This window comes from Periplaneta americana, chromosome 10 (assembly GCF_040183065.1).
Source record: "Periplaneta americana isolate PAMFEO1 chromosome 10, P.americana_PAMFEO1_priV1, whole genome shotgun sequence".
Lineage (NCBI taxonomy): Eukaryota > Metazoa > Arthropoda > Insecta > Blattodea > Blattidae > Periplaneta > Periplaneta americana.
The window spans coordinates 164351347-164370161 of record NC_091126.1 but is presented as its reverse complement, the minus strand read 5'-3'; the positions used below and the strand labels follow the sequence as shown (position 1 = coordinate 164370161).

General features: G+C 36.4%; 1 protein-coding gene across 1 annotated transcript in view; it reads right to left on the bottom strand.

Moving 5' to 3' along the window:
- Positions 1-18815, bottom strand: part of LOC138708135 (prestin-like) — a 177307-nt gene that overhangs the window by 31388 nt on the left and 127104 nt on the right. The window contains exons 3-4 of the mRNA XM_069838358.1: positions 13387-13497; positions 847-1016 (exon numbers count right to left, since the gene is read on the bottom strand). Of these exons, the coding sequence (XP_069694459.1) occupies positions 847-1016; positions 13387-13497 (281 nt within the window). The remainder of the gene's footprint in view (positions 1-846; positions 1017-13386; positions 13498-18815) is intronic.

Genomic DNA, 18815 nt, shown 5'->3' with positions numbered 1-18815 from the left:
CAAAAACGAAGGAGATGAAGACGAAAACTGAAGTGAAGATAAGGACGAAGTAGACAAAAACGAAAATGTAAAAAATAAGACAAAACGAGGCATATCAAAACGAACATGAAAACAAGCGTATGAATATGAAAAAGATGCAAGTGAAGAAAATATAGATGGAATTTATTAAAATCAATTTTTGAAAATAAACAAAACAGAAAAGAAGGAAAATGAAGGACACGGAAACAGTGATACACAAGTCAAAAATAAGATGGGTGGGAAGAAAATAATGAAGTGAAACTGGAATGAAGATGACAAAAAAGACGAAAACAAACTGTGTAATGAATTAAAAAAGCTGAAGAAGAAAAATGAAAAAGAAGACAAAATTGATAAAGTATATATGATAATAAAAAAAGCTTTTTGATAGACATGTAGGAGAAAGAACCTGTTCATTATTACCATTATCATTATTATCAGAGTATTACCCTGTACTATTACCATTGCCAATATTGATATGGCAGTAAAGATGGCAGTGATGGTGATGATGATGATATTGGTACTGAATAATATCGAGATGGTCGTAGATAGGAAAAAATAAAGTTGAAAATGAAGGTAAAAAATCTTGAGATGTCATAAAATAATGACCATTTGGAAGAGTGGACAAAGTGAAGAAGTTGAAGACGTTACTCTTGTAGAATAGCTCTATTCTTGAGTTATTCCTACTTGTGACAAAGTATTTTGATAGTGAGTGTCATTCTTTTCGTGTAGCGTTGATTTGTGATTATCATTTCTGAACTTTTCGACGAAGACTTAAATTAATCTTATTGAAATAAGCGAGTGTGAAGTCCAAGTAAACAAATCTCTCACCTGATACAAACCAGCCAAGAAGGCAATGGCTGTTGCTACTTCAATTGCAGTGTATCCATCCCCGGTAGTAGTTGTACCATTTCCAGTAACATTCGCTACTTGCTCCTCAAAGTCACTACTGTAAGTTCTCACAGATTTTCCTGTCATAAGACACGCCACAGCAAAAGTACCTGTAAAAGAAGTGTTATGAACGTGAGATATAGATTGCCATTATACTTTTACGTTTCGCTATAACTGGGCTTTTTTTTTATCATAACGCTGATCGTGTTGATGATCTAATTATAATGGAAACAATTAAAATAACCTGTATTACGTATCACAAGTTCATCTCGCCAAATACCATTTCGCTATCACCAGTTCCATCGACTCTGGAGAGAGTTGTGAAGCCGGGACGGCCGTTTAACGCTAGATAGGTAATGATCAATTTCATGTACACAAAAGGTAAACTGTCGTAATTTTTACTACCTGTTTTCACATCTTAAAAATTAAGAAATTCTGTTCATTGAAAATTTATTTTCTACTGAATTTAATGTTACATGAATATACTATCAATATTAAGTCACATGTTGTCCTCCTTGCATTTAATACTCAGTAAAGCCCTATATTCTTTACAAAATGGTATTCTGCAGTATTTGCAATAGGACTGAGTTACTGCTCTCTTCTTTGCAGGGCATATTGCGCACACTGTAAGTTTTTCGCATTTCCGAGGTACTCGACACTACTTTTCTCCTTCTTCTCCTCCTCCTCCTTCTTCTTCTTCTTCTTCTTCTTCTTCTTCTTCTTCTTCAGTACCAAAATTTTTCTGAATTTTCATTTTGAATTGACGATTCAACCCCAATAGTTTCAAAATTAGTTCAAACCAGGGCCGGATTTAGGTACAGTGCCGCCCCTAGGCAGTGATAAAATCCTTACATAATGTAATTCCGAGCATTTATACATGTAGGTATCCTTAGATGATGTCGTAATTCGGAGGAATTATACATGTAGGTATCCTTAGATGATGTCGTAATTCGGAGGAATTATACATGTAGGTATCCTTAGATGATATCGTAATTCGGAGGATTTATACATGTAGGTATCCTTAGATAATGTAATTCCGAGCATTTATACATAGGCCTATAGGTATCTTCAGATAGTGACGTAATTCCGAGCATTTATACATAGGCCTATAGGTATCTTCAGATAATGTCGTAATTGGGAGGATTTAGATGTCTTTAGATAATGTAATTCCAAGCATTTATACATGTGGGTATCCTTAGATAATGTCGTAATTACGAGCATTTATACATGTAGGTATCCTTAGATAATGTAGTAATTTCGAGCATTTATACATGTAGGTATCCTTAGATAATGTCGTAATTCCGAGCATTTATACATGTAGGTATCCTTAGATAATATCGTAATTCCGAGCATTTATACATGTAGGTATCTTTACATAATGTCGTAATTCCGAACATTTATACATGTAGGTATCCTTAGATAATGTAATTCCGAGCATTTATACATGTAGGTATCCTTAGATAATATCGTAATTCCGAGAATTTATACATGTAGGTATCCTTAGATAATGTCGTAATTCCGAGCATTTATACACGTAGGTGTCCTTAGATAATGTAGTAATTCGGAGCATTTATACATGTAGGTATCTTTAGATAATATCGTAATTTAGAGCATTGTAGGTATCCTTAGATAATGTAATTCCGAGTACTTATACATAGGCCTATAGGTATCCTTAGATAATGTCGAAATTCCGAGCATTTATACATGTAGGTATCCTTAAATAATGTAGTAATTCCGAGCAATTATACATGTAGGTATCTTTAGATAATGTCGTAATTTCGAGCATTTATACATGTAAGTATCCTTAGATAATGTCGTAATTCCGAACATTTATACATGTAGGTATCCTTAGATAATATCGTAATTCCGAGCATTTATACATGTAGATATCCTTAGATAATGTCGTAATTCCGTGCATTTATACGTGTAGGTATCCTTAGATAATGTCGTAATTCCGAGCATTTATACGTGTAGGTATCCTTAGAGAATGTGGTAATTCCGAGCATTTATACATGTAGGTATCCTTAGATAATGTCGTAATTCCGAGCATTTATACATGTAGGTGTCCTTAGATAATGTCGTAATTCCGATCATTTAGACATGTAGGTATCCTTAGATAATGTCGTAATTCCGAACATTTATACATGTACGTATCCTTAGATAATGTCGTAATTCCGAGCATTTATGCATGTAGGTATCTTTAGATAATGTCGTAATTCCGAGCATTTATACATGTAGGTATCTTTAGATAATATCGTAATTTAGAGCATTTATACATGTAAGTATCCTTAGATAATGTCGTAATTCCGAACATTTATACATGTAGATATCCTTAGATACTGTCGTAATTCGGAGCATTTATACATGTAGGTATCTTTAAATAATATCGTAATTTAGAGCATTTATCACGTAGGTATCCTTAGATAATATCGTAATTCCGAGTATTTATACATAGGCCTATAGGTGTCTTCAGATAATGTCGTAATTCCATGGTCTACTAAAATTTTCCATTTAGCTAAAATGTTTTAGATAGGCCTATATCTTATTAATTTTATCGAATCTTAACGATATTTCATCAACTGCGAGATTGTCGAGCGCCGATGTAATTGGTGATACCGACAGATTAGGATCTGCCATGAGATTATCTGATATTCATTTTTCAATTTGAGACTAGGTACTCAGCCAAAATGGGACTCAAACCCACGCTCGAGGGCCGCTTCACATCACGAGAGATGCTCGTTACTCCTAAGCTACAACGGTGGCCGATTTTAACGTTGTGACTAGTGTCAGTGACTTGCACAAAGTTTAAATTTAAGTAGGCTGTAAGTTGCACTCATGTTTTCCTTCTGTTTATTCCTATTGCCATATCTTGAGGTTTTAGCTGATAATGGATTATTTATTTCCCTTGTGATTGACAAGTTAAGATTGCCCCCTATCGAGATTTCACGTGGAGGGTAAGGGATACGATCCGTAAAGCTTAAACTACGAACAGGTTTTTTAATGATACTGGCAGTGAGCCATCAATACTTATTTTATCTGACTTCATGCGGACACTTCGGGATTCCCGTGACTCGTGTCTAGCACAACGTCTTAAGGCTGGTTCACAACAAAGTGGTAACGGAAACGAGAACGAGAACGGAAATATTGTTAAAATAAATGTATTTAAATGTGAGCATTCACAATTAACTATTGCGAATGGTTACATCTAAATGCATTTATTTTAAAGGCTGGTTCACAATAAAACGGAAACGAGAATCGGAACGAAAACGAAAACGGTAAAATTGTTAAAATATGTACATTTAAATATGAGCATTCACAATTAACGAAAAGCTTGCCGGAGCCCGGGATCGGGAACGGAGAGTTGGCCAAGTTTCAACTTTGGCGTTCACGTTTCCGATCACAGCCCACTAGATTCATTTTATTGCTATCTAAAAGCTATTTTGTCGTCGTATATTTTGTAGCAAGAAGACCGTGACATAACCTATGCATTATTTTGTTCTGTGCTGTGCATCATGGAGCAGCTTTTATTTGATGAGATTCTAATATTGAGTGTTGAGGAAAATCCTCACGTTTACGATAAGCGACGCGCCTCGTATAAAGATGAGAAAATGAAGGAGAATACGTCGCTTTCAATAGCTGCATCTTTGAACACCGATCGTAAGTGAATCATATTTTATTACTGTATTGGTTGTATTACACACTCATGCTTCAATTCAGTAACTACTGTTGTGTTCATTTTTGTTCTATTACAAATGTTTCTTCTCTAATTATTTTACGTTATGGTAGACTTAAAATAGGTTGTGATAATAAAGATGCATGGGCATTTTTATAGTACCGTACCTAATGAAATGTTTCAGTTGAAATTTCGAAGTTGGTTAACCTGTGTTTATGTTGGCTGCCTTGTACTCATGAGAGAACGCCATTGGTCAATTAAACACAAATAACATCAGAATGCGTAATATCGACTTTACATATCGTTATTGACACCCATATCGATATGCATAGTCATCTACGTTCTCGGTTTATTGTGAATCAAAAATTTTCATATTCACGTCCTCTGCTTCTCGTTTTCATTCTGGTTCTCGTTCCCGGTTTATTGTGAACCAGCCTTAACATTACTGCCGTTCTCGTTCTCGTTGTCGTTTCCGTTCCTGCTTTATTGTGAACCAGCCTTTACTAACGACACAGAAAACACAGGATGTACAAGATGAGCCAATGAAACGGTCGATTATGAACATGAATTGAAAATCTATCTTTGCAAAGGGGCTAAGACTAACAAGCAAACATTCTGATGGGGGCAGATAAAAAAGTTGAATTTTTTTCTTCCACCATGTTAATAATGTCAAAAGAAGTGCTTATACAAATTTTGACCACTCGACCACAATTACGAGGGCCGTAAAAAGTAAGTTCGCCAAGGGCCGTTAACAGAAAGAAAACACAATTTCATTGGAAAAATTTATTGGAACAGACACAGCAATAATTGTTGAGCTGCTTTTAAACATATTCCCCACCAAAAGTGAGACATTTATCATATCATGGGATCGACAGAGAGGTGCAGATGGCTGTCAAACGCTGGTTCCGATTCCAGGCGACTGACTTCTACGACACAATGATACAAAATTTGATCGCATGGTATGGCAAATGTCTCAGTTCCAGTGGAGGATGTATTGACAAATAGCGCAACAATTGCTGTATCTGTTTCAATAAATCTTTCCGTGCAATTGTGTTTTCTTCTGTAAACGGCCCCAGAGAAAATAACTTTCTGGACGGTCTCGTATTAGCGACGATGTTGCCGGAGTGCTGAAATTTCAAACTTAATTTTATAATTAACCGTGCACTTAATCACAAAACGTAATATAGGTTTTCTATTCATTTACGTGTATTTTATCGCCCCTTTCAATCTGCAAGGCTATTTCACTTCCACTCTATATAATAATAATAATAATAATAATAATAATAATAATAATAATAATAATAATGGCTTTATTTAACCCGGCAGAGTTAAGGCCGTAAGGCCTTCTCTTACACTCAACCAGGATTAAAACTTGCTTACATAGTTGAACATAAAACTGGATCGGAATTAAGTAATTACATACTGATACAATTTAGGTACATAATGAGATCAAAAGAGGTAGTTACATAAAAATTTACCTATAAAGTAAAAATAAAAATATTGGAATACATATTAATGTTGTTAGAATCAAATACGAATCACAAAAAAAAAAAAAAAAACAGAAGCCCATAATTCTATAAAAAATGTACACAGTAAAAATAAAAATAAACACATTAGTATATATATATATATTAGTATTAGATTACAATTAAGTAGGATTCACATAATTAAACCAGAAACCGACAATTGAATAAAATGTACACGAAAAATAGATTAATAATAAGAAACAAAACAGTGGGATACATATTGGCGTTAAGTGATAAATAAACACGATTTAGATAATAAAAGAAAGAAACAAAAAAATAAAATGAAAATAAATACAGTGGAACACATTCCATTAAATATTTTCAACGCGTTAGGTCTGGCATCTCATCATAAGATATTTTTCTAATTTACATTTAAGGGAAATTAAAGTTCGGCAGCCCTTGACTTCAGGCGGCAGAGAATTCCAGTGACGAGAAGTAGCAACAGTGAAAGATGAAGAATAAAGAGATGATGTGTGGAGTGGTATTTCTAGCGTGTTATATTGTGACCGAGCATTTATTTTTATTATACATAAAGTATAAAATTCAAGTGATGCAGGCTCTAAAGGAATGTGATCAAGTCAATCGTATATTTTGCCTCCAAATCTTGGATCTTGTACACGTTAACATAGACGCTGTACACAATATGCTAATGAGAGATGAAGCGCACTTCCATCTTCCTGGATATGCTAATAAACAAAATTTCCGTTATCGGTACTCTGCAGCAACCGATTCTCATACAATGTTTCAGGATCTATTGCATAGTGCCAAAATCATTGTACGATATGCAATAGCGTCCTTTGGAATCATCGGCCCTTATCCCTTTGAGAACTGTAATAAATGTGAAATTGTGTTGCCGTTACACCAGAAGGTTATGTCCAAATGATTGAAGACTTTTTACTTGCTTATTTAACGACGCTGTATCAACTACGAGGTTATTTAGTATCGATAGGATTGGTGATAGCGAGATGATATTTCCCGAGATGAGGTCGAGGATTCGCCATAGATTACCTGACATTTACCTTATGGTTGGGAAAACTTCGGAAAAAGCCAACCGGCTAATCAACCCAAGCGGGAATCGAACCCGCGCCCGAGCGCAACTCCAAGGATTTTTGTCTCTTCATGTTGCGAGAAAAAACTTGAAACTTTAAACACGCGGTTTCAGCAATATGAGGCGACCATTCACAGCTAAACTGTCAATTAATGCAGTCAAGCGCTTGTTTCCAAACCACATTATCTCCATTATTATATGGTCCGCGAGATCGCCTGACTTCTTCTTGTGAGTGTACCTGAAGAGTAACTGTTCAGTAATCTTCCAACACGAAACATCGAAGAATTCAAAAATATAATTCGTGATGAAATTTCTGAAATTCCTGCGGATGTGTAGCGACATGTACGTACCAAGAAACATAGAATCTAGACTTGAATATATGCAGCGAAATGGAGGTCACCTTCGGAACACAATGTTTTAGAATATAGAATGTTTTAAAGTGCAGTTAAATTATATTATATTTAAGCCTACTTTAAATTTAGAGTAAAGACCTAGTTGGGAATCGAACCCTTGTCTGTGATCTGAAAGCTGCATCTAAGTTGACGCGACATGTAGTCAGTAAAAATTTGACTAATTTTGTCTTATTTATAGCATGTTTCTTTAAAATAATGCATAAAACTTAATTGGGTAAATAATGAATAGCGATGAAAGTTTTAATTCATCTGTTAAATTCGTATGACGATAGTTTTTGGCCTGTAATTGTTGGCGAGAATAGAACAGGTGGTCTGTTACGGTCTCACATCAGTTCATCTCTTAGCCGGGCGACCAACGGATATTGATAAAGTCAGTAATTTTGATACTTCAAGAACGTAGATCTCGATCAGTTCCGACATACGTATTGTGAGGATTGTAGACATACGAAATTAATTGTGTTTCTAGTCACTTGATCAGAATGCGGCAAAATCGCAGCTTATGATAACACAGGACAAATAGAATACAATTAACACACGTTCAGATACATTACAAGGATATAAATGTCCACTTTATGCAAGGAATTCAATCTAGAGCAATTAGATTTTTATCTAGGAAGACCAAAGGGAGGCGATCGTTCCTTAACTTGCAGGTAGAGCAAGGCCAAAACAGCTTAGAGTCCTAGACTCACAATATTTCTTCTAGGTGAAATATAGAGTGAGTCAGCCAGGGCTAGAACGGCGTCAGCGGAAAGTCATATGCGTAGTAACTGCTGCGCTATCGTACTGATCAGACCTCTTGCTTCCGTACGTTTTGTGTTTAGTTACGTAAACACGTTCACACAGTGAGAGTGAAGCTGTATACGGTACCTTTAGAGTAGTGTGTTCATTATGAAATACAGCCTTGAACAATGAGTGTTTATTTATGACAACTGTGAAATACGAATCTTGGAGAACAGTTTTGTAGCCAAAGCTCGGAACTTAGGGATTTGTGTGTTTGCACGTGGCTAAGCGACCGGACTTCATTGTCAACAAACTCCTGCGTCCAGCACGGAGATACTGCCAGATCTGCTAGAAAAGTGGTTTCTGGTTGGAATAACATGTTGATAGTATTACGGTAGGTTGAAACATGAGTAATATAACAAATTTAGGCTTACTGTTATGCTTTGTACATTTTATTACAGTGTATGACTTCTTACATTCGAAGATTTTCGAACTCATAACTTCTTCACCTGTTAGTTAAACGTGATTTGAAACGAGAAAAACTCATTTGCAAGTCACATGAAGTGACGTCACTGTTTTTCGTTCGATTTTCTGCAGTTGCTAGCTGATGTCGTATGATATCGTATCTGAGAAAATAAGTATATCATAATTTTTTCTAGAGAATAGTTTTCAATTTGTGTGTCACAACTAAGGCAGATCCCTCTATGACTTAATCCATGGCTATGTACAAATTTTTCACCAATTTAAAGGACTGCATTATCTTTCAATGAATACCCGTTTCCAACCTCTAGTTTGTGTGTGGCACAACTTACAATATATACACTCTCCATTCGAAGAAAATAATGTATCTAAATAATTGATTAAATGGCGATCTTACTCGTGTTAATTGTGTAAGCACGTGCGGCTTACAGTTGTTTCGGTGCTTCTTCACACCATCCTCAGAGCCTACTAGATCTCGGCGTCATCTCGAACTTCGCTGCCTGTTCTGTGGGTGCGTTCGATTGTTGAAAAGTGTTGAAATGTGGTGTCAAATAGTGTGTGTGTTCTGAAATTGATCTGTGTGTTGAGAATTTGATCAGGGTGTTTTAGTGTGTCTGTATATTTCATATTGTTCTAGTGTGTTGAGTTTTTGGTTTTTGGGTTGTGTATTTAGGATTTCCATGTCTGTATTTATGTTATTGTATGTGTGGTTAGCATTGGTTATGTGTTCGGCATATGTAGATGTATTGTGTCCTCTGGTTATTGCTTTAATGTGTTCTTTGTATCGAGTTTGGAATGATATGTCTGTCTGTCCAATGTAGAAACTGTCGTAACTATTGCATGTGAGTTTGTATACGCCTGTGTGGTTGTATTTATTTGTTTGTGTGTTGAGATGTCTTTGTAATGTGTTTTCTGTTCTGTATGCTATGTTGTATTTCTGTTTTCTGAATGAGGATGCAATCTTGTGTGTTTTTGTTTTCGTATGTTAGTGTGATGTATTTCTTGTGTTCTTGTGTTTGTGTTGTGTTTTGTGTGTTTTTATGTTTTTTTTTAGTTTTTGTTTTGTCTTCCTTATGATGTTGTCTATTATGTTTGGGTTGTAACCATTTTCTTTTGCTATGTATTTGATTGTGTTCACTTCTTCATTGTAGTGTTGTTGGCTCATGGTTATGTTGAGTAATCTGTGTACCATTGTCCTGAATGCAGCATGTTTGTGTTGTGTGGGGTGATTAGATGTGTTGTGTATGTGTGTGGTGGTGGTTGGTTTTCGTATATTTTGAAGGTGTGTTTGTTGTCAACTTTTGTTATGGCGATGTCTAGGAAATTTATGGAGTTATTGTTTTTGAGTTCCATTGTGTATTGGAGTTTTGGGTGCATTTTGTTTATGTATTGATGTAGTTTGTGTATTTGTCGTTCGTTTCCTTTGTATAATATGAGTATGTCGTCTACGTATCTGTGCCAGTATATTATGTTGTATGCATATTTGTTGTGTTCATTGTTGAGTATGTATGTTTGTTCTATGTTGTGTAAAAATATCTCTGCTAGTATGCTAGATATGGGTGAACCCATTGGCAATCCTTCTGTTTAGTGTAGTATGTGTTGTTGTGTGTGAAATAATTTTGCTTTGTATCTCCTCCGAATTCCTCCACGAAATTCTGTAACTCAAATTTTAAAAATGTATTTTCAAACACCCATTCGAGTAACACGTATTTTGTAATTCCTCAAACAGACCGTCTACGTGTAATTCTCTTAATGTCATTGACGCACTTTCAGCGTGAGCTTTGTGTACGTTGTACCTATAACCGTACTCATGCGCACGACACACAAGTCTCTAAGTTCCGAGCTTTGGTTGTAAAAAACTTCCGTCAGTCATTCCCTGATTTGCCAGAGCCCTCTAAAGCAATAAAAAAATTTCGTACACCTGGATCAGTATTGGATAAGAAACGAACATGAGTGAAGCGTGTTCTCACTGAGGAGATGTTAGTTCAAATTGGCCACCGACTAGAGAGACGTCCTACGACATCATCCCGCCGTGTAGCTCAGCAGGTAGGGGTGACATAGTCTTCAGTGATAAGTGGTACGAAACAATTAAAATTGAAACCTTACAAAATTCGTGTAGTTCAGAGTTTAACGAAACTCGATTATCAGAGCAGACTAAGGCCCGTAACACACTTGAAGAGTTTTCGGTAGGGAGAAATGTGTTGCGAGAAAGAGGCGAAGAACCTTCCTCCACACACTTGGCGAGTTCTCGTTATCACAAATCACACCTCGCTATGATCATCTATGCACTGCCTTCATGCAGAAAGCATTTGTCTGATTATAGTAATCACTCATTGGGGGAAATATTATAGGTTATGTATTTACGTATATTGTCGTACTTAAATATATAACCTGTAAGTATGTTGTCGTACTTTACAAATTACGTACGAACGCTATGTTGAATCTGAGTATTCAGATGAGGAGGAAATGGAGTTACATGAAAATATTTTGTTAATGAAAAAAACATGTAGGCCTCAAATTAAAGCCAGAAATATCTGAAAATCACATTGTATCTTACGAAAATAAGGGCGACTTTTGGACACTGGTTTCGATTTGAATGATGATACGTATAGGCGTTATTTCAGATTGAATGGACCTCAGTTTTTTGCTATTCAAGATATGATAGAGGATTCTTTGCTATGTTCTGATTAAAATTATGTAAACTGTTAAGACATAGATACATTATTTCAAATGTTTAATTAATACTATTAAATCTCATCAAAATAAAATATAGCCCTATTTATTTTCAGATAATCTGATATTTATCTCCAGATTTCTTCTTTAAGTTTCGTGTTTTTGTAGTTTTCATTCCGTGTACCATATAAATAGGCCTACGGGTGACATCGTACAAGTTCGATAAGTTTCAGACTGCAATTATTAGCCATCTTTCCTCATTTTCAAATAAAACCAATACAATTCATCGCCACCTGTGATATCTTTTTCTACATTCAATCGTCATAAAGAGTATAAATGTCAAACATCTTTGATAAATGTGTCAAGAAAATTCGCTGAGCTACCGATTCCAGCGAGAAACTCGCGCGAGGTTTTTGCCTCGAACGAGAATCTCTTCCAGTGTGTGGACGTCCATTTGAATCCATGTTATCAATTTTTTAATTTTCTCGCTACACATTTCTCGCTGGCGAAAACTCTGCAAGTGTGTTACGGGCCTTAGGATTTACAAGTGGTTCCAATAGTCAGTGTATGATGGACTAATAGTGACAAAGCATGGTTCCAGCTCAGTGATTACGTAGACACTGAAAACAATCGATACTGTGACAGTGAAAATCCACACCGTTTCCACGAACAACCGCTCCATGACAAAATCGAGCCATTTCGGACAACGAACTGCGGCGAGTTGCTGGATATGTCTTCAGGAGATGTGCAGGCTCTCAGATATCAGATATCACAAGGACGTCATTTCGAACATGAATTCGGTAAGTACACCATTACGCAATACCAGGGTTGTCAGATGTCCCGATTTGGCAGGACATGTCCCGATTTTCATATAAAAATCCCGAGTCCCGCTTCGATTCGAGGCGGGAAGCAAAAAGTCCCTCGTTCAGAAAATTAACATCACTTGTATGCTTTTATCGTTATCTAGTAGGGCCTAACTATTTTCTTCTAGGTCTAAATAATTACATTACATTTAAAATTAATTTTTAACTATGTAAGTTTGCACATTGGAAAAAAAAACGAATATTTTGGCAAGTGTTAAGGTTTGCAACAGCGAATTCAGTGCTGAATATGATATTTCTAAACATTTAAAAAGAGACGTTCATCAGAAATGCATGATACAGAAAATGGAAAAAAGCTTGTTGAAAATGCTGAAGTTCAGTGATAAAATGTATATAAACTCTGTAAATGTATACTGTATGTTAAATGATGGGCTTTGAGAACTAATATTCAAAGTCACAAAATAAATATGAATTTAGATATAAAATTTTATGTCATTGTAATCAATTAATAAACTTCTTCTTCTTCTTCTTCTTTTTCTTCTTCTTTCACTACCTCCTTACAATTAATAAACATTGAAATTTAAATATTTTGTCACACGTGATGCACCTTTTGGAATTTGTGCTTTACTGTTAATAATAAACAGCTGGAGAAAATTGAGACAGAATTACTATTAAGCCATTACGTTTATAATTTTGCTTAAACATATTAATTATTGTCACAAGCTCTTCAGAAAGACGCCAGAGAAACATGATGTAACTTACAGCCAGATAAATATTGTTTTGTACTTGGAAACCTGTACCTACAATTTGATTTTTAATTAAAATTGAAATTTTGAGATTCATATTAATCACTAACTGTATATACGTAGAGGGATAATTTTTATTCCATTTTTTTTGTGTTTCTTTTTAAGACAAAAGTAAGTGCCGTATTATATGATGGAAAAAAGATGTCCATCTTTGGTATATTTAAAATCTGGCAACCCTGCGCAATACTAACCGCAAAAGCGCGGAACGAATCCTCCGCATATGGTAACGTCGTTACGTATAAATAAGCCGCCGTGAGTGCGGTTAGAAGTTTAGCCCTGGCTGGTTCACTCTGTGTTATATAGTATTCTGCAGTACTCACCCATAGAGATGTGTTTAGATGTACCAAGTATCGTATAAATTAGAACCGGAAAGAAGGCCATGTATATTCCAACTATAGGCGGAACAGATGCAAGGAGCGCATACGCCATACCTGTAAACATACAATAATTCATGATTAAATCTAAAAAAAAAACAATGTGACATTAATTATCACAGAAAGTATAAGGTTTGGAATTAGCTTCCGAGGTTCGGAATAATTGCCCCAACATTCTCGTTGAAAACATACAGTAGCGTGCAAATTAAACCGAACACGACATATTTTTACATTTTCTGTCATTGTTGGCCTCACAGCTGCTCATACCGCTTTAATTGACATCTGTAGTACGTGTAATTCCATTGTTGAAAGTCTGTCATTATTTTTTTATAATATGTGACATTTTGCCTGTCGTGTTGTACTTATAAGCATTTCAGTTGTATTTATATTTTTTATTTTATTGGGTTATTTTACGACGCTGTATCAACATCTAGGTTATTTAGCGTCTGAATGATATGAAGGTGATAATGCCGGTGAAATGAGTCCGGGGTCCAGCACCGAAAGTTACCCAGCATTTGCTAGGATTGGGTTGAGGGAAAACCCCGGAAAAAACCTCAACCAGGTAACTTGCCCCGACCGGAATTCGAACCCGGGCCACCTGGTTTCGCAGCCAGACGCTCTGACCGTTACTCCACAGGTGTGGACTCAGTTGTATTGAAGACTTAATACTGCAATCCTGTGTACATTCTGTCGTCTTCACAAATGGATACAACTCCACGAAAACGGTCAAAAATTATAACATTAGCGGAGCATTCTTCCATGACACAGCGGCAAATTGCTGCAGAATGTCACATCGGTTTGGCTACTGTTAATTCGATCATAAAACGATACAGGGAGACTCGATCCATCACACCCCAGAAAAAAGGAAACTGTGGCCGGAAAAGGAAGAATTCACCTGAAGATGATCGTTTAATTGTCAGGAAAAGTAAATTAAATCCTAGACTAATTGCTGTCGACTTAACCCGCGAGTTAATGGCTACCACTGGGGCGAATATTCACGTCACAACAGTGCGGCGTAGGCTTTTGGAAGCTGGACGAAGGGCTCGTAAGCCTATTAAGAAGCAACTGCTAACCCCTGTTATGTGCAAAAAACGCTTAATGTGGGCAAAATTACATCAACACTGGACAGTGAATGACTGGAAGAATGTACTATTTTCCGATGAGTCTCATTTCGAGGTCCACGGTCACCGTGTTTCTTACATACGGAAAGGATCCGAAAAAGTAACAGCAGCTCATCTCCAACAAGCACACAAATACCCCCCTAAAGTAATGTTTTGGGGTTGTTTTACACATGAAGGGCGTGGAGCAAAGGTATATGTATACAATAGGGGGTGAAAATTTAAAATAGGCAACATTTAGGGCTCTCAATATTTTCAGCTACAAGAATACATTGTTATTAACAGATTTAACTATTTTTAAACAATTGTTCTTTGAAATTGTTTATAATAATATTTTTTTGTTTAAAAAATGTAATAAAACGGTAAACATGATACCCTCTTTCCTAATGAAGCTATTTTCAAAATTCCTTCACTGTTTTATAGGAAAAATGTTTGTCTAGTGCCTGAATAAACTTTGAATAACATTTTGCTGTAATTTACCATAAATATCTTAAATTTTGTAAAATATTAAACAAAAAAAGTATACAACCTTGAAGAAAAAAATTTTTAATGGTTCTGTGAACATGTAGATCAAATTTTTATTTGATTCATGCACTGGATTACATTCCAAGCTTCAAAATGATACCAGAATCATACCTCTATCTTTTTTCTTGGATGAGATATGATGTTTTCCTTAAGCCAATATGTCAATAAACTGTACTTACGGGAAACGGCAGTTGAAAGTTAGGCTGTCAAAATCCTCCTGCTTCATACATTATACCCTCAGCAGTAGTCTCGCGATCCACCTTCATTTTTTTTCTTCCTCTCAGGTATCTTCTTCTGCTTCTTGCTTCTGGTGTAGCCTGATTTCTCTTCATTACATCCTTTACAACCTTCGAAGAAGATATGCCCGTAGTTGTGATCAGTCCAGGTTCAATTCCCATCTTCCTTAGGATGTCCAGCTCCACTTCAGGACCACGGTTGTAGTGGAACACTGCATCCATTACACACAAATTCAGTGTTGCATGTCCCACATAGGTTTCTTTTGGACACCTTTTCCAGATCATCCCATTGAAGGACTCGTTAATGTTCTGGGTCTTCCCATGCAGGCATTTATGCAACATCTTATCGTCCGTCAGTCTTTCGTAGGCCGGTTTCATTTGTCTAATCACTGCAATGGGAATACCAGGACCTTCATGCTTGTAAGGGTTGCCTTTTGCTTTGGCCACTTGATAAGTGCACCAACTGTCTTCACCTAGTGGACACTTTGAATGAAGTGGCTGGCTGTCATTTGCTGCGCCATGGAACATAGAGGCCCAGATAGCTCTTTTAATTTTTTCTACACTTTCTGTGTTAGACCTGAGGGCAATACCAAAGTAATTTTGAAGTTTGTCTATGAGGGCTTGAGTCAGTTTCCCCTTTCCACCGATCTTTTTGGTCTTAACTAATTGCCGAAGACCTTTGCCTAAACGCTTTTGGTAATGCCCTACACATTCTAATTTCACAATCTCTTTCCCATCATATGGGTCAAGTTCAGATACAGTTTTGAAACTTTTTGAGTCGCCATCTCCTAAATATTGAGTATAAAGTAATCCTCTATTTTGGACTGACCTCAAAAAGAGCCTACCTGCCCCAACAGGTTCCATGTTAGGTGAAGATCCCTTGTAGTTACACGAGCATACTGGTACATGATCTGCTAGCCAAGTCTGATATGAAGGTGATTTTTTGTCTTCCTTAGCATGCATTCTGCAAGACATGCAGCTTTTGGACATTACCTCCACATCGAGAACTTTACCAGTTTTTACTGACACGGCTGTCACAACACCCGACAAAGAAGAAAACCCTCTCCGTTGCCACGTTCCATCAACTGACACTGCACATTCATTGCTACCAGTATTTTCACGTACTTCATTAGCAGCATCATTCATTGTATCATAAGCAAGCTGTGTTACCACTTTGTTTACATGCTTGATATGACCCTGATAAGAATTTTTACTGAGGCCACATGGCAAGCCCAGAAGGTAACATAACCTGTTCAGTTCACTATAGCCACAACCAATTTCTCGGCTCGCATAGACAATTCTCCTGTTTATTTCAAAATATTTTGAAACTTTGTGGCTTGAGAATAATTCATCAGAATTATACCCACAGGCTGAACAAGCCAGTTTCACACATACTGCCAAACCATTTCTCTTGCCACTATTCAAACATAATGAAACTGAACCCACCATAAGACATTCTGGACAAGCCAGTAGTAAAATTAATTTTGTTAAATATCTAACATCAAAAAGAATAAAGCCATAATGTTCTGTGTGTTCACTTGATGGTGGACGATGTCTATCTGTAGTTACATTTGTTTCCTTCTTCTTCCCATAAAATTTCCTTTGCTTCTTCCTGCTTGTATTACGTTTGTTAGCCATCACTGCCACACAGCACTATAAAATAACACTAAACTAAACGCACTATAATAACTAACACTAAAATAAATATGTAAAGAGAACACTAAACTGAAACTAAAGACACAAACAGCTGGAAATAATACTCATAACCTGTGTAACCACGTGTATGAAGCTTGTACATAAACAACTTTTCTTTCTGCTGTTTTATTTATAATTTCTGTTCATAGATGGAAGGAAGGGCTAGAACTGTGCACTATCGCTATCTATGAGTTACTTGTGAACTATTAGAAATTCCAGAGTACTTTGAAATGGGTAAAAATGGCTTAGTATTTCAGGAAAAAAATCTGACATTTTGACAGATAAAAGGGGGTGTAACCATTTGTTACTATCATAGAAAAGTGCCATTATCTACAAAACTACCAGTCAGAATTAAATAAGCAAACCAGCAAATGAAAGAAGAAGAAATGCTGCATCTAAAACATAATGTTTCAAAAAATGCCGTTTTTCATAATTTCTTGTGTTTCTAACGTATACATATACCTTAATACCTATCAAGGGAATGATGAATTCTGACAAATATATTCACTTATTGGAAACCAGAATCGTACCCCAGCTGCAAAAATCATTTCCGGATGACAGAGGTGTGTTCCAACAAGACCTGGCACCATGCCATACGTCTCGAAAAACTGCAGAATTCTTCAACAAGAAGAATATTCAGGTACTCCCCTGGCCAGGCAACTCACCCGACATCAACCCCATTGAGAACTTGTGGTCAATTTGCAAAAGAAGAATGCAAAAAAATGGATTGTTCTATAAAGGAGAAGATGATTTCTGCCCTCATTGGTGTATGGTTTCGCGATGAAGAAATGAAGAATATTTGTGGGAAATTAGTGGAATCCATGCCAAATCGTCTCAGAGCTGCTATTAGGAACAAGGGAGGCCACATAGATTACTGAGGTATGTCTTAGATCCTTTTTTTTTTTATCCCGTTTGAGTGTTTTTGCAGAAGTAATTACGTTGTTCGGATTAATTTGCACGCTACTGTATTCCTGACTCATAATTAGATAGTGGATGCGGGATGACTTAAGGAAAAGTGAAGTTTTTTAGTATCAGGGTACCTATATGACACGTGCCGCGCCGTCCGTCTTTTGTGTATTTTATTTTATTGGGTTATTTTACGACGCTGTATCAACATCTAGGTTATTTAGCGTCTGAATGAAATGAAGGTGATAATGCCGGTGAAATGAGTCCGGGGTCCAGCACCGAAAGTTACCCAGCATTTGCTCGTATTGGGTTGAGGGAAAACCCCGGATAAAACCTCAACCAGGTAACTTGCCCCGACCGGGATTCGAACTCGGTCTTTTGTGTATGTTGCAATGTGTGCAGTTGTGTTATCCTGCTCAAGTATTTAGTACGCGTTGAATATGTTGTGGTGATCCATTCACAATAGCAAATCGTTAAATTCGCTCAGAGATAAGAAATGCAATTAAGAAGTATGGGAGTGACATTTTATGTATTAACGAAGACAATATCGTGTGTAATGTATGTAAAATTGAAATAAAAACCAGAACAACTCAGGCTATAGAGAAACATTGCAACAGTACATCGCACAGGAAATGCGTTGAAATGAAATCTGAGGAATCATCATCATCATCATCATCATCATCATCATCATCATCAACACCTAGTTGTGCGGGTCTAACGACACGTGCAACATGATGCTCAGTACAAATATTTCTCTAAAGAAATTGAGTGATCCCCATTTTAGAGGTTTTCTTCAGAAATTCTCTCGATACAAAAACTGTTTAAGCGATATCCGAAGACGATTCAGCTTCGACAACTTACGAGAATATATCGTCGTTTACTGCAACGCTGGTAA